The 13,671-nt window shown below is 37.1% G+C and overlaps 1 protein-coding gene across 3 annotated transcripts in view; it reads left to right on the top strand.

Moving 5' to 3' along the window:
- Positions 1-13,671, top strand: part of LOC130655465 (uncharacterized) — a 37,114-nt gene that overhangs the window by 20,019 nt on the left and 3,424 nt on the right. For 2 of the 3 annotated variants that reach the window (XM_057458221.1, XM_057458223.1), the window contains 14 exons: positions 213-765; positions 958-1,234; positions 1,470-1,780; positions 2,513-2,675; positions 2,877-3,071; positions 3,380-3,464; positions 3,547-3,732; positions 3,845-3,983; positions 4,112-4,176; positions 4,244-4,357; positions 4,553-4,605; positions 4,677-4,775; positions 4,860-4,949; positions 5,028-5,144. In XM_057458221.1, the coding sequence (XP_057314204.1) occupies positions 213-765; positions 958-1,234; positions 1,470-1,780; positions 2,513-2,675; positions 2,877-3,071; positions 3,380-3,464; positions 3,547-3,732; positions 3,845-3,983; positions 4,112-4,176; positions 4,244-4,357; positions 4,553-4,605; positions 4,677-4,775; positions 4,860-4,949; positions 5,028-5,144 (2,447 nt within the window). The remainder of the gene's footprint in view (positions 1-212; positions 766-957; positions 1,235-1,469; positions 1,781-2,512; positions 2,676-2,876; positions 3,072-3,379; positions 3,465-3,546; positions 3,733-3,844; positions 3,984-4,111; positions 4,177-4,243; positions 4,358-4,552; positions 4,606-4,676; positions 4,776-4,859; positions 4,950-5,027; positions 5,145-13,671) is intronic. The other variant, XM_057458222.1, reaches the window with a different exon arrangement.

Below are 13,671 nucleotides of genomic sequence, written 5' to 3'. Positions count from 1 at the left end.
TTACACGACATCGGGATAAGTTATATGCACGGGCTGCTAACATAGGCCGCGCGTAGTGGTATCATCTTTCGCTGTACACAGTTCTGAGGACTGTGGATCGAGTTCACTGCCAAGCAAAATGTTAGTGACGCATAAATTCCCTTTCGTAAGTAAGTTATTTCTGGTTAAGGATGCGTAAATGTTGCTGTAATGTGTGAAAAATTTCTTTTTAGATCATGATGACTATTATGAAACAGCGTCCACGTATTGACTTTAATGAAAAATATTTTGTGAAAGCTTATCAATACGAGACCCTCCTTTTGCGATCTCACTGTGATTTGGTTAAATCAATCATCGACGAGCATATTGTCGATCAAAGGCAATATATTCAGAAATTATATCGAGATGGTCAACAGAAGTTCGGTTTACCGTTGAAGGTTGTGCCAATACAAAGTATTTCTGTCAATACAAGCCGTCCTGCATTAAAAAATATTTTCATGCTTGAGTTTCACCCGTCCTTGGCCATAATTTCGTCTCTGCCAGATGTATTACGTCAAGCATATCGAGAACTTATTCATACGCATCAACCAGACACGACAACAAAGAAAGTATTTCTAGAATTGAAATTAATCAGAACGGTACAGAAATGCTGGAACGAGAAGAAGAATTTATCCTTGATGTACTCCAAACAAGTTAACAGAGACTTCTTTTCTGATGTGTTTGTTGAAGATCCGATTCTCGTTTGTCAAGTTGGCGAAACCATGACAACTGTCGAAAATATGCGTGGTAAGCTATTTTTTGACATTGATGGAAATGAGGAGAAACTATTGATAAATCAATGTCCAGCAAAAACACTGGAAGACAACTCGTTGGCTATCATTTCAAATTCCCATGTATTTCTGGAAACTGGTAAAGTATTGTCACTTTTAGATTTTTATAACACGTCTTTTAACTACTTACTTTTTAAATACGTTTAAGGAAGTCGCATTATGAGGACGGAAGAAATCAAAAAAATGATCACCATATGGTCAAACCTACTTGAAGCCATAACTTATCGACAGCGATTAATGACTGCTTTGAACGAAACCAGTATTTTATTGAACGTGTATGAACAGCACGCTAAAAATGTCGGCGTTGATGAATGCAATGCGCATTTGCGACCTGTTTCTTTTGACTTTGCGAAGGTAAAACCGGTTGTAAACCAGAGACCGTTCACTTTGAAGCAGCTGCTAGAAGATGAAAGCAGAATGGACAGGTAATTAAAAAAATATTTGAATATGAATGTAATATGTATTAACGATGTGTCCAAATGTGTCTTAAGATTGTTAAACTTGGTTACAAGGCTTGGCATGATTCTGACAATTATTCTTAATTTTTAAAGATTTTGGGCTTACTTGTCCTTATAATAAGAAGTCCTATATATCGGAGTAAAGGATATTTTGTTTTTTTAACGAAAGGTAATTAGATTGTTTATATATATTACGTTGTAGGTTCATACCAACTCACTTATCCTTAGCGATCGCAGAATTAGATGAAAAACATTTAGCTGCATTCAGCTTTCGAAATCGTGAAGGTCTGGTTAATATTTTGCAAGGAAGTAATCTCGATAAGCTTGCTCTTGCCTTGATGACCCAAGTGTGCGAAAAAAACTTACTTGCATCGACAATTCAGCAAGTTAATGGTTGTTTAAATCTTTTGCGACGAAAGAATCAGGATGCGTTTCTAAATGAAGAAGAGGCCTCCTACGACACCATGATAAAGCCATCTCTTGCAGATGTTGTCAAGCAGTCCGCTTTGTTAGGTACATTTACTTACTATAACAACAACAACAGTACCCGTCTTAACAACACACCTAGTAGTTCCAAAAATTTCTCTAAGCTGTAAGTTTAGTTCCGGGATTTCAAAATTAAATTTTACGAGAAAAATATCTTTGTCTGTCTAATAAAGCATTTGTGTACACGTTGATTTTGCTAAAAATTAAGAACATATTAAGAGCATACTTAAGTCTATGCCTTTCGCCTATACGCGATCTTTAAATTTTTGTCTTGAGCTTATTCAAGTTATTATTGTTGTTCGGCCCAGACTAGCTGTATTAAACGCGTTCTGTAAAAAGGACAATTCTTTGAAGCAAAACAGAATTTTACGATAAAAACAATATATAGAAACTAAGTTATATTTTTTTTCATAATTTTATGAACTAGCTGAATCAAATATCCAAAAAAAATTTTTTGGGTTATCTTCCCCGTTAATGCAATAAAAAAAGAAAAATGGGCAGAAAAGGCGGGAAAATTTGGCTTGTTAAAATCATAGTCATTTAGTCAAAATTTCATAACTTTTTATCGACTTTTTTTACGGCAAAATATCTAAATTGCTGAATAAAAATTGACTTTAATGTAATATTACCCATTCTTTCGCATTAAAAAAAATTAACAAACTACCAGTGATCAATGTAAAAGCTTTTATTCCGTTTTAAAGTTAAATTGTAAAATTATCTCAATTGTAGGCGTTTTTGTATTTACCGATTGTTTTTTAGCTGTACAAAATAGAAAAGTAAGAGTGCATGAAAAGTTGAAGCAAGCTCTCGTTTCGGTGCAAGCAGAGAAAACATTTTTTCGAGACAAAATGTTAATCGAATATATTCATATCAAGGAGAAGAAAGGAATACAGACGACAGAAGACATTCTGAGGGTTAAAAAGTTAGTGTTTTTTGTGTAATGTGGAATTCTAGAATTGTTTGCCTATTGCTTTTTTATAAGATGACGTTTACTTGTTTTCTAGAAAAAGCAAAAAGTTTTAAAATTCTTATTACCCCCATTTTTCTTTTCAGAGAGTGAAACATTGTAGGAAAGCTAGTACAAGTAACTAGGATATTTAGATGGCTTGTATTTTTATTTCAGACATGTTGTTTCTGCTTTCTGTGTGAACTTACAAGGTCGGATAGCCCAGCATGCATTGCGTGCGCAAATCCTTTCATATATATACAGCTTGGAAATTTTGCTCGGAGATTTTCCTGTCACCAGAGATGCGCACTTCATGTTCGGTTGTGAAGACGATGAGAAGAATGTTTCGGATGAAATTTCAATTGATCCCGAGTAAGAGCTTCGATTTGCTTAAATGTTAGAATTTTTGTCAGGAGATTTTAGCCAATTGCTCAATTGGCGGAAGCAAGCTAATTTTGCTGGTTTCTTTCGGCGACTTGTCGAAGGAGAAACATTGTACGAGATATTATTTCTGTTAAAAAGAACGTAAAATACTGCACACGACATAAGTTTACTTATCTTCATCAAAGAAATCAAAATTGATTTAATTCCCTTGGGAACAACTTAAATTTCTTACATTGAGGTGCATTTCGTGACAGACCTCGTCCACAGCTCATTAAAATATTAAATAATTTTTTTAGCATACTTGCGAAAAGACCACAGGCGATGCTTTCAAGGGATGGCAAACTTCTTTTAAATTTATGGTACATTCCACACTACACTGAGGTAAAATAATTCACATTGCAATCAACATGTCGACTTCCCAAGTTACATGAACTAGTGCTCAAATCATAGATATTCTTTTTAGATCGTTCAAATCTACGCCGAATGCGATGATGATGAATGCGAAAGAAGACTGACATTAATATTAGTAAGTATCGAACTGCATAAAGTTCCCACTGCTTACAGCGAGTGTGGGTACCAAGTCATGGGAATCAAATCACAGCATACCGTCAGGTCGAAGAAAGTAAAGCATGTTTTTTTAAAGCAGAAGGTAAAATCAGTGGTATTTGATGTAAATGTATGGATCTTGTGCTGTTTGGTCTAGGTAAAGGACGAAAATTTAGGAAAGCAAACCATTGACATCTGTGTGAATTGTTTTTTAGAAATTAATTTCCTCTCTCCATGACATCTGCCAGTATTTATGTGGGCATGCGAGGTCGGGTAGTTCTCATGCAAGGATGGGGTCCCACAAACTCGATTTTTCTGGCGTTACTGCTGATTGGGGTGGAACTGAAGGCATAGGTATCACATAATTTTTACTCGTTTAAGTGGCGCTTGTTTGTATCGAAGTCTTTTAACATAACTTCACATTAAAATTCTCGTTTCGTTCGGGATGATAGCTTTAATTTTTCTCGCTGTTATCTTTACAGGCGCAGAATTAAGAGAGATTCAAAAACAGATTAACGAGCTGGACTCATCTTTAGACCCTGAGCAGGTTTGTTATTTTTACTAACTTCTTTATAACTGCTCTACAAGGGATTGTCACTTCCCGATATGTTTAGGTGGCTTTCTTCCTTGAGCGTAAACGGGATGTAATGTTTCTGGAGTTCCACATTGCAATGAGTCATTCTGTTGGCGAGACTTTCCTATCCAGTGGCAATAAGACTGCATACCAAGTATGTATATTTGATATTTTCGATAACCTTGTCACAATTTGGTGTGCTTCATTGATTTCTTTTTACGACCGCCTTAAGTGGCGTTGATTTTCTCCAAAACAACCCACAAAGGAACAGTGTTTTTCTGTGAGGATAACCGCGATTATTTGAAAAATAGGCCACTAAGTCTTCTTCTCTGACACTTTTGTTCTTTAGAAAGTGGTTAACGGGATGGAGATGGCATTAGAGGTTCTAAGCAATGCAAAAAGGTATCCATACATATGATTTAACCCCTTTTAATTTTTTTTCTTACTTTCTTGTTAAACTTTTTTCCCCTTAGGCGTGTGTACAGTAGTTTCAAATTAGATATCCCGGAACCGCTCGAAGAAAACGAAGAAAGAACACGTCAGCTTTTACCATGGAGGAGTTTTATTAATAGGTAAATAGTATAAAATAATAATTATTCATTGTAAATAAAATTAGATGTTGTAGCCAAGTACGCGTGTGATTTTTGTTTTGTTAGATGCGGCTCCACAACTGGTTTATATAATAGCTTTTACGACATCGCTTTCCAGATGCAACTTCCGTTGTTTGATCTAAAACCAACCGACAGGTTTGTGTACGTTAGGAGGTAACTCCTTTAAGATATGCAGATATGCCATAATAAGACTCTAAGTTACCTTACTTTCAGGCACGTTGTTCACGGTGAAATTCTCGGAATGTCTTTGTTGTTAGAAGATATCTTAGCCGCTGGCTCGCCTAACAGCTTAATAGAAGCTATCTCAAGTTCTGCAAGATGCCATTCAAAGTAAGAGTAAATAAAAGTAAAAAACAAGATGCGCCTTTTGATTCTGTGTCTTGTCATAATTTCTCAGATATAGTAATACTGGTGGGTTCTGTGGAAGGGTCATTTTTTTACCCTATTCGGTCCTGGTAGGATTCCGCCCACTGCTATGCTGCATGGCTTTGATACTGCATGCCAAACCTTGTTCCCAGCGCCGGCTGTTTGTTTTTTATATTAGGACGGCGAGCTAAACATGGCCCTGGAGGAGGCCTCGTCACGTGACCCTCAAATGCACAGTTTTTCTAAGTCTAATATTTAATGAGATCTGTCTTGATGAACCAAAGTTTTATAAACCTTGCTGAGTAGAGCAAGCTGGGCGTTTTACGTAACAAATATGTGCGGCAAGTTTGTTTTTATTCCTTTTATGTTCCTCTTGTTATCCATGTATAAATATACAATCATTTTATTTAGGTTAGTTTACTTGAAATTCAAGCAGTTTAGTTATGTGTATTTTACTTAATTGGTTAGCTAGCAAGCTGTCGGGATCTTGCGTCGAGTCACGACAATAATTACTCACAAATGTAAACAATTATATGTAAACAACTTAATAAAGCTCACTTTTTACATCGCACGTAAAATCACTTCTTCCTGTTAGAAGGCGGCCTCGATCCCTTTACGTCACCATTAGCTCGTGACAACTGCACAGCAGCCGAGCTCACACAGCTGATCACGTGATCAATGAATAACTCGCGACACAATCCCCCTATTTGATGACACCTTGCATCAAATATGAACAAAACGAACATAATAGCCGTTGTTGTAATCTCTAGCAGGCGACTAGCCAAAACTAACAAGGACTAATAGTTTCCCTAGAAATAAGGTTCTGCAAATAATCCGTCTCATCATAATAAACACAAAATATAAATTTCTACTAATAAGTTCTCATAACTAACATTGTTTTGTAGTAAATAAATTTCTCGTTTTAATTTACTGATTCATCTTGAAGTCAGCTTGGTTTTCAATCTGAACCCTCGCTATAGCAGATGCATTTCGTTTCGGTCGAAATTCGTTCGCTTCAACATTCAAGGTTGACGTTACGTTGCCGTTTTTCGGTGCGATGTCGCATGAAAGTTCTAAGCAGGGTGGCCACAAGTCATGGAATTTCTGGAAATCATGGAAAAGTCATGGAAAACAGGATTTTCATGAAAAAGTCATGGACCTTTTTTCCTTGACAACCTAACTTTTTGACTGGCTAAATATTTTTGCAGTTTATATTTTGTAGCATAAATTTCAAGAAAACTTAAATCCAATTTTTTGAACAGTTTCATTGTCAAGCTTTGTTGCAATATAACATAGTTGTGTTTGGTTTTATTATACTATAAATTTGTTTTATTATACATTATGTCATGTGACTGCTTAGTTTACAAGCAATGATAACTTATATTGATGTAATCTGTGTGGTAAAATCGTTTTCAATCAATGTTTCTTCTAAGGAAGAAAGTCCTAGCATAGTTCTAGCTTGTAGCATGGCACAGGAATATATTTGTTCTTAGAAAGTAAAGAATGTTTTAAGTATTCATTACTAGTACTATTCAGGAAGTTTTATCGATTATTTACCATGTTTCGAATAGTTGTTCTGAATGCAACAGATAGCTCTGGTTTTAGAGGATTTATTAATAGAAATAGTGTTCCTTAAAAGTCTAAAAACAGTATTTGTTTTCGTCGTTTCAGTTCAGAAAATTTGCCTATTTAATTCACAGATTTAGCGCCACAAGATGGATTGAGGACGAGGATGTAGCAGCAAGAGCAATTCAATTGTGGGACAATGTTGTCAAAGTTATGTCGTATTGGGAGAGTCGCAGCAAAAGCAAACGGCCAAAGTGCAAATCCTATGATGTTCTATTGGCTGCTTATAAGGACAAACCTATGGTCGCAAAGTTTACCTTTTTCACGAATATTGCAACGACCCTGAAATGTTACTTGATTACTTTCCAATCAGATAATCCAATGGTTCCTTTCTTGAGTGATGTGCTTGAGGGAATGACTAGAAAAATCATGAACCTTTTTATTCGTAAGGAGGTTATGACTGAAGCGAATACTCCTCATAAACTTATTAACATTGATGTTGAGGAGGTCAAAAGAGATAACAGATGGGGCAAAACATTAGTTCCGAAAAGATTGTGTGGCTTTTCTAACTAATCTGATATTGAAGCTACAAGAGAGAAGTCCCTTGAAGTATCTTATCGTTCGATGCTCCTCCTCATTATCACCAGTCAATATGGTACAGAACCAACAGAAAGCTACAAGTCAGTTTATATCTCTGGTTGAAAAGCTTCATCAGGTTGATCATGTGTTGCCTTCTGTGGCAGATTCGGCAAAAGAAGAGCTTGAGAAATTCTTGTCATCGCTCGACGCACCTACTAAGGAAGAGTTTGTGCAATTTGATTTCAGCAAATCAAGAGTGGATGAATTCCTAAGGCCGTATTTCAAAGATCAAAAAGCGTTATGGGCCATCTGTAAAGTGATCTTCACATTATCACACAGTCAATCTGCTGTTGAACGGGGATTTAGTATTGAGAATCTTCAAGAGAAATCTATTGTTAGCCAAAGAGTTGTATATGACCACCTACAATCATCCAATGTGGATTTGCATGAGTATCAATTGAGTAATGGTCTGTTGAAAAGTTGTAAAGCTGCCAGACAAAGATACGGAACACATCTGGAAGACCAAAAATGAAAAGTCAAAGAAGAAAAGAAATCAAACAAAAGAAAATCAATAACAGACGAAATCAACAATGTTAAAAACCATCAGAAAAGATTAATCTCATCCATCAATGCACTGAACACGGATATTGAAAAACTCTGTTACAAAGCTGAGAAAATGGACTTTTTAGTTAAAGCAAATGCTTTTAGAAGGAAGGTCACCGAAAAGAAAGCTAACATAGCTGAACTAGATAAAGCTGTGGAGAACCTAACTAAGGATCTTCAGAAAGAAAAGTAACGTCAATGCTCACAGATTCTATATAGGATATTAGTTGATATTTTTTTAGGATATTTTTTTTCTAAAGTTCTGATTTTATATGAATATTCTGTATGTTCTTTATATTTTGACACGATTTTGTTGTTTTTTATCATGTAGAGAAAAGTACTTGTACTTTTTTCAGCAAAGTTGTTTTCTAAATAATGAAATTTATGGTTTGTTTGATAATTTATTAATTTAGGGGTTTAATTTTTCTTAACGGTTTTGGTCATGGAAAAGTCATGGAAAAGTCATGGAATTTCTTTTACCAAATTCTGTGGCCACCCTGTCTAAGGGATAGAGATGTTGAACCGATCTTTCTAAGGTGTTCTTGCTCGTTCGTAGTTCTAACCCTCTTGTAATCCCGTCTCTGCCAACGAAGGTATTCGTTACGACACCAATTGTCCATTTCCCTCTGTTTTTTCTGTCTCCCTTGATCATCACGACATCTCCAGGTTTCGGTTCTGCTCTCTTCAGCTCGTGCTTCAAGTTATGTCTTTCTCGAAGTGATCTCACATACTCTTGAGACCATCTCTGCCATGTAGCTTTCTTACATCTTTGAATAAATTTAAACCTCTTCCGCAGACCTCCTTTCTCGACATCATGCTTATCTTCTTCAGTTGGAACTTGATTGATTTGTCCAAATATCAAGCTGTTGGGCGTAAGAATTTCTTGTTGAATATCATCTGTGACGTATGATAAGGGCCTGTTGTTGAGAGTTTGTTCAACATTAAGTAATACATCCTTTGAGGATTAGTTTATCACTAAATGATAAAGAAGTTCTTCCAATAGCCTTGTACATCGCTTGCTTAACAAGGCCAACCAAACGCTCAAACTGCCCACCCCACCAAAGAGCACGTCTTAGATTGAACTGCCATGTAATATCTTCTCTTGCAAGATAATCGTTTAGTCGTTCACTGCTCATAATCTAAGCAGAGCGAGCATTTTCCATAAGATTAGCTGCCATGTGATATGCAATGAGTTCTAAACGTGGCATGGTACATTTATTTTTGGCTAGACGACTTTTTGATGTGATCAAACCTTGTGTTACTCCTATATCTTGATAAACTGCTGTATACAGAGCTGCTGATACTCCATCGAAGCTTGCGTCACCAAACACGTGTAGATCAATTTTGTTGATAGGTTGCTCGAATTTAGCAAGCGTTCTCGGCAGCTCAACGTTCGCAGGAAGTGAATCGATCCAGCGCTTCCATCTTCGAGATAATTCTTGTGACAAGGGTTGATCCCAGTTGAACTTCTGTTCGCAGACTTCTCGGTAAATGAGTTTGCCAACCAATAAAACAGGCGAGGCAAATCCAAGTGGGTCGAAGATTGACGCCAAATATTTCAATATGCCTCTCTTTGTTTCTTCAACGTTGAAATCTTGTATATTGACAGCAAGGGTGTTATCCTTCTTGTTCCAAGCTAAGCCAAGAATCTTGGATTCGTTTTCTTTAACACCAAGGGTTTTTTTAGCACAGCTCTGTTCTGCACACGAGGCAATTGCTTCATCATCTTCTAGTTCTCTTTTATTCGACTGCCATTTATGCAGCACAAAACCGGCCTCAGCAAAGGTAGACTTGGCGATCTCTTTCAGTTTTGTAGTTTCTTTTACATTAAAACCTCCAGATATGAGGTCGTCCACATAAAGGTCGTCTTCTATTTCTTCGATAATTTCCTTAAGGTCATTGTGAAGCCTTTTCATCTGATCAAAGTGGATATCTATCGTTCCGTTAAGAAGAAAAGGTGATTGTCCCATACCAAATATAGCTCGTGTGAATCTCAACGTTTATACGTTTCTCCTGATCAAGCGCCCAATGAAATCTAAGTCAGTCTCTATCTTCCTTTTTGATTCTTATTTGCAAGAAGGCTTGTTTTATGTCTCCACATAGACTGACTGATTTGAACCTGTTCCTCACGATGGTGTTCCACAGCAGATTCTGCAATGGCGGGCCAGTCTCAAGGTTATCATTAAGGGATGGGCTGCCATCATTGGGTCTAGCAGAGGTGTCATATACAATTCTCACCTTGGTAGTCTCGGCCTGTTCTCAAACCACCGGTCGATGAGGAAGATAAAATTCCTTTCCACTTACTGCTTCGCAAGTGACCTTTTCTATGATACCTTCGCTGAGTTGCTTAACGTTGTACTCCTTCAACAACACGGACTTCTTGAGTTTGCTTAAAAGATTGTCGAGTCCTCCCAAACTTCCTTGTTTGTTGGTCTCTGGTAGCCTGTCCATCTTCCATAAAAGACCAGTTTCGTACCACCCTTCTAGGTCCTTAATAAGTTGATTCTTGAACTTCTGGCAAACTTCGTTATGATTTCTGCAGCTTGCTTTCTCTAGTCCCAACACATCTAATGCACAAAGGCGTTCATAGTCTTCACTGGAACTTCGCGTTAAATACAAGTTCGTGAGGTCTACTTCTTTTCCAGGAGATATTATCGTCCATCCCAGTTTCGTCAGCTCTGCTACAGGTTCGCCTGAGCTTCCAATTCTGGGTGCCGTTCTTGTTTTTATGCGAGCATAGTCCGATGCACCGAGTATCAAGTGAACCGGAACTTCTTCTTTCGCATGATAATCTTCTATGTAAACATTCTTTAAGTGTCTGTAATTCTTCTTTAGATCAGAGAATCTCGGATTGGGTATTGATAACAAAGCTGACATTTCGATATTACTAACCTCAGTGTTGATAGTCTCATCCAGGCTTGAAATGGTGACGTTAAAGATTTCAATTTTCTTCTTTGAAGTATGAAGCATCATGTCTATTCTTTTCACTTCTGTTTTCTTGTGTTTCATGCTCAGTCGATTAATCAGGGTATTAGACACGTACGAACTTCCTGCTCCAGTATCTAAAAGTGCAAGACACTTCACTCCATTTACTTGAACCATAACAGTCGGATAGATGACAGGATCTTGTGTAGTAGCTAACGATGGTGTCCGAGTAACCTTGTCGCAAAGAGATGTGTGGTGCTTATTCTTACAATGCTGGCATCTAATTCTGCTAGGACAATTTACTGCTCTATGACCACTTCCTGTGCAATTGGAGCAGAGCTTTTGTCGCTAACGATCCTTCCTCTTTCCTCGAGCTTGTTGATCTTTTTGCAGCCGGCTGCCTTGTGATCTCTTCGTCACAATAGATGCATTTTCTTGGCCTATGCTCTCCTTGCTTAGTGTGCAATAAACTTTCTCTCTTTGGTTCTTGCTTTCTTTGTTCATGAACAGCAATGGGGTTTCTCTCTGTCCATTTCCTCAGCGGTTCTAAGAGTTGACCAAAGTTCCACTCTTGCCAGTCATCATCCAGTCTCACTTGATCGGCACGTATTGAGGGTAACTTGCCCAGTGTGAGTCTAACGTATCCATTGATTTCCTTCAATTTTCCCATAGTTTCTAACGACTGCACATTCGTTGTCAGTTTTTCATAAAAATCATGGACTTTCTGCACGTTACATTGATGGATTATCGGGAGGCTCATAATCGCTTGAATATGAGTATTTGTCACTTCACTTGGTTTACCATATTTCGTTTTAAGAATTGATTTTGCTCTCTCATATCCTTCGCTAGTAAAAGGTAGTCTTCGATACATACCTTCGCCTTAGATCCAACAAGTTCTTTCAGGTACGAAAATTTTGCAACCGCAGATAATGTAGATTTATCGATCTCCGACTCGAATTGCCCCCAAAATCTTCGCCAGTCAAGATGGGTTGCTTCAAATTTGGAAATCACCAACTTTGGCAGTTTCACCTTCACTTCTTGACCTTTGTTCATTTCAATTGTTTTCCGTCGAATTTCATTTCTCTCTCTCTAATTTCATCCGTTCTAACTTCAAATCTTCTTCATACTTAGCGTTTCTTTTTTCTTGTTCTTCTTTCTCTCGTTCAGCAGCTGCTTGTTGTTCCTCATCTTACTTAATTTCTGCAATGATTATCTGCAACTGGTCAAATTGTTCTTCCGATTTCTACAGTCTTTCATCAATCTGCTCTCCAAACGCATTTACTTCCTCTTCGCTCATCTCTTCCTTGAACATTAGCATCTGCGCATTCGTCTCGTTGTTCTTCGATTGATTTGAGAGTTCTTTCCAGTTCCTTTATTTTTCTCCTGGCAAATTTTTATCGGCATTGCCTTTTCCGATAGTTTTAGCATCTTAATAATGACATCGATATCCTTATTAATTCTTTCTGATGTTGCCATGGTTATGTCCTTTCTTCTTATCCTCTCCCTTTAATTTGATGCTCGTTTCTGCTTCCTTGCTTCTCGCTGCTCACTAGCTTCTGTTTTTGATCTTCGTTGCTCACTTGTTCACTTGTTTCTGTCGTTGAATCCTCACTGCTCACTTATTTCTGTCGTTGAATCCTCACTGCTCACTTATTTCTGTCGTTGAATCCTCACTACTAACTTGTTTCTGTTGTAGATCCTTGTTGCTCACTTGTTGCCCAGTGCTGTAGATTGCCACTGGTGCATTTAAATCTCACATTAGTTTATTTAACGTTTGTTGTTATCTCGTTTCTACTTGATGATTCGCTTCTGATTTAAAATTTCTCTTTATACTTGATCATTTGATCTTTCACTTCTGCATGAATTTACAGTTCAAATGTATGACGCACGTCTATGAAGAACGTGTTCGCATTTTAATTTAAAAATTGTAGCAATCAATGTTCGCCGGTAATCATAAGTGTTCGTAAACAACGACTATAAGGAAAGTTCTTCTTTACGACAATTAACAACAATTAAAATAGTTTACATTTTCTTACAGCAACTCTATGACAGTGAATTCTTCTCGCTTGATATCAGTAATGACTTGCATCGAGTAACAACAATAATTACTCACAAATGGCTCTATATACTTTTCTTCTTATATGTAAACAACTTAATAAAGCTCACTTTTTACATCGCACGTAAAATCACTTCTTCCTGTTAGAAGGCGGTCTCGATCCCTTTACGTCACCATTAGCTCGTGACAACTGCACAGCAGCCGAGCTCACACAGCAGATCACGTGATCAACGAATAACTCGCGACACAAGCACTTTGTTGCGAAACTTGTAGCTAGCTAGGGGAAACTTGTTGAAAATTGGTTCTCTAAGGTGCAAAAATAGCTACATAATTTTCAAATGGTCATGTGATTCTAAGTGGCTGATTGAAGATAACTAGGCAGAAATTTAACTTCATATTACATTTTTTAACTGAACTGTAGAATTCTCGTTTTCAGTAATTGAATATCTGTGTGTTTGCATTGCAGCTTTTACATGATGACCAAGATTTGGTTGTGTGATCCCAAAAGTTGCTTCTTTATTATTTTTTGGACACATGATTAACGCGCCATTTTTTTTATTATTAAAAATAAAATAAAATTTATAGATTATTCTGCCGTGGCCAAAGTTTATTTTGCCGCAGAGTCTTTAATTTGCCGTGAAATCTTTAATTTGCTGAGGGAAAATTTTTATTTGCCGTGACACTTGTGGGCCACCGTAGATATCGGAACTTAAAACAGAATATTATAATTCGGTGTAGAACTAAAGTAGTTTAATTTTAAGC

Source organism: Hydractinia symbiolongicarpus, chromosome 8 (assembly GCF_029227915.1).
Source record: "Hydractinia symbiolongicarpus strain clone_291-10 chromosome 8, HSymV2.1, whole genome shotgun sequence".
NCBI classification, from domain to species: domain Eukaryota; kingdom Metazoa; phylum Cnidaria; class Hydrozoa; order Anthoathecata; family Hydractiniidae; genus Hydractinia; species Hydractinia symbiolongicarpus.
The sequence above is the reverse complement of the archived record's forward strand: the minus strand, read 5'-3'. Positions and strand labels throughout refer to the sequence as shown.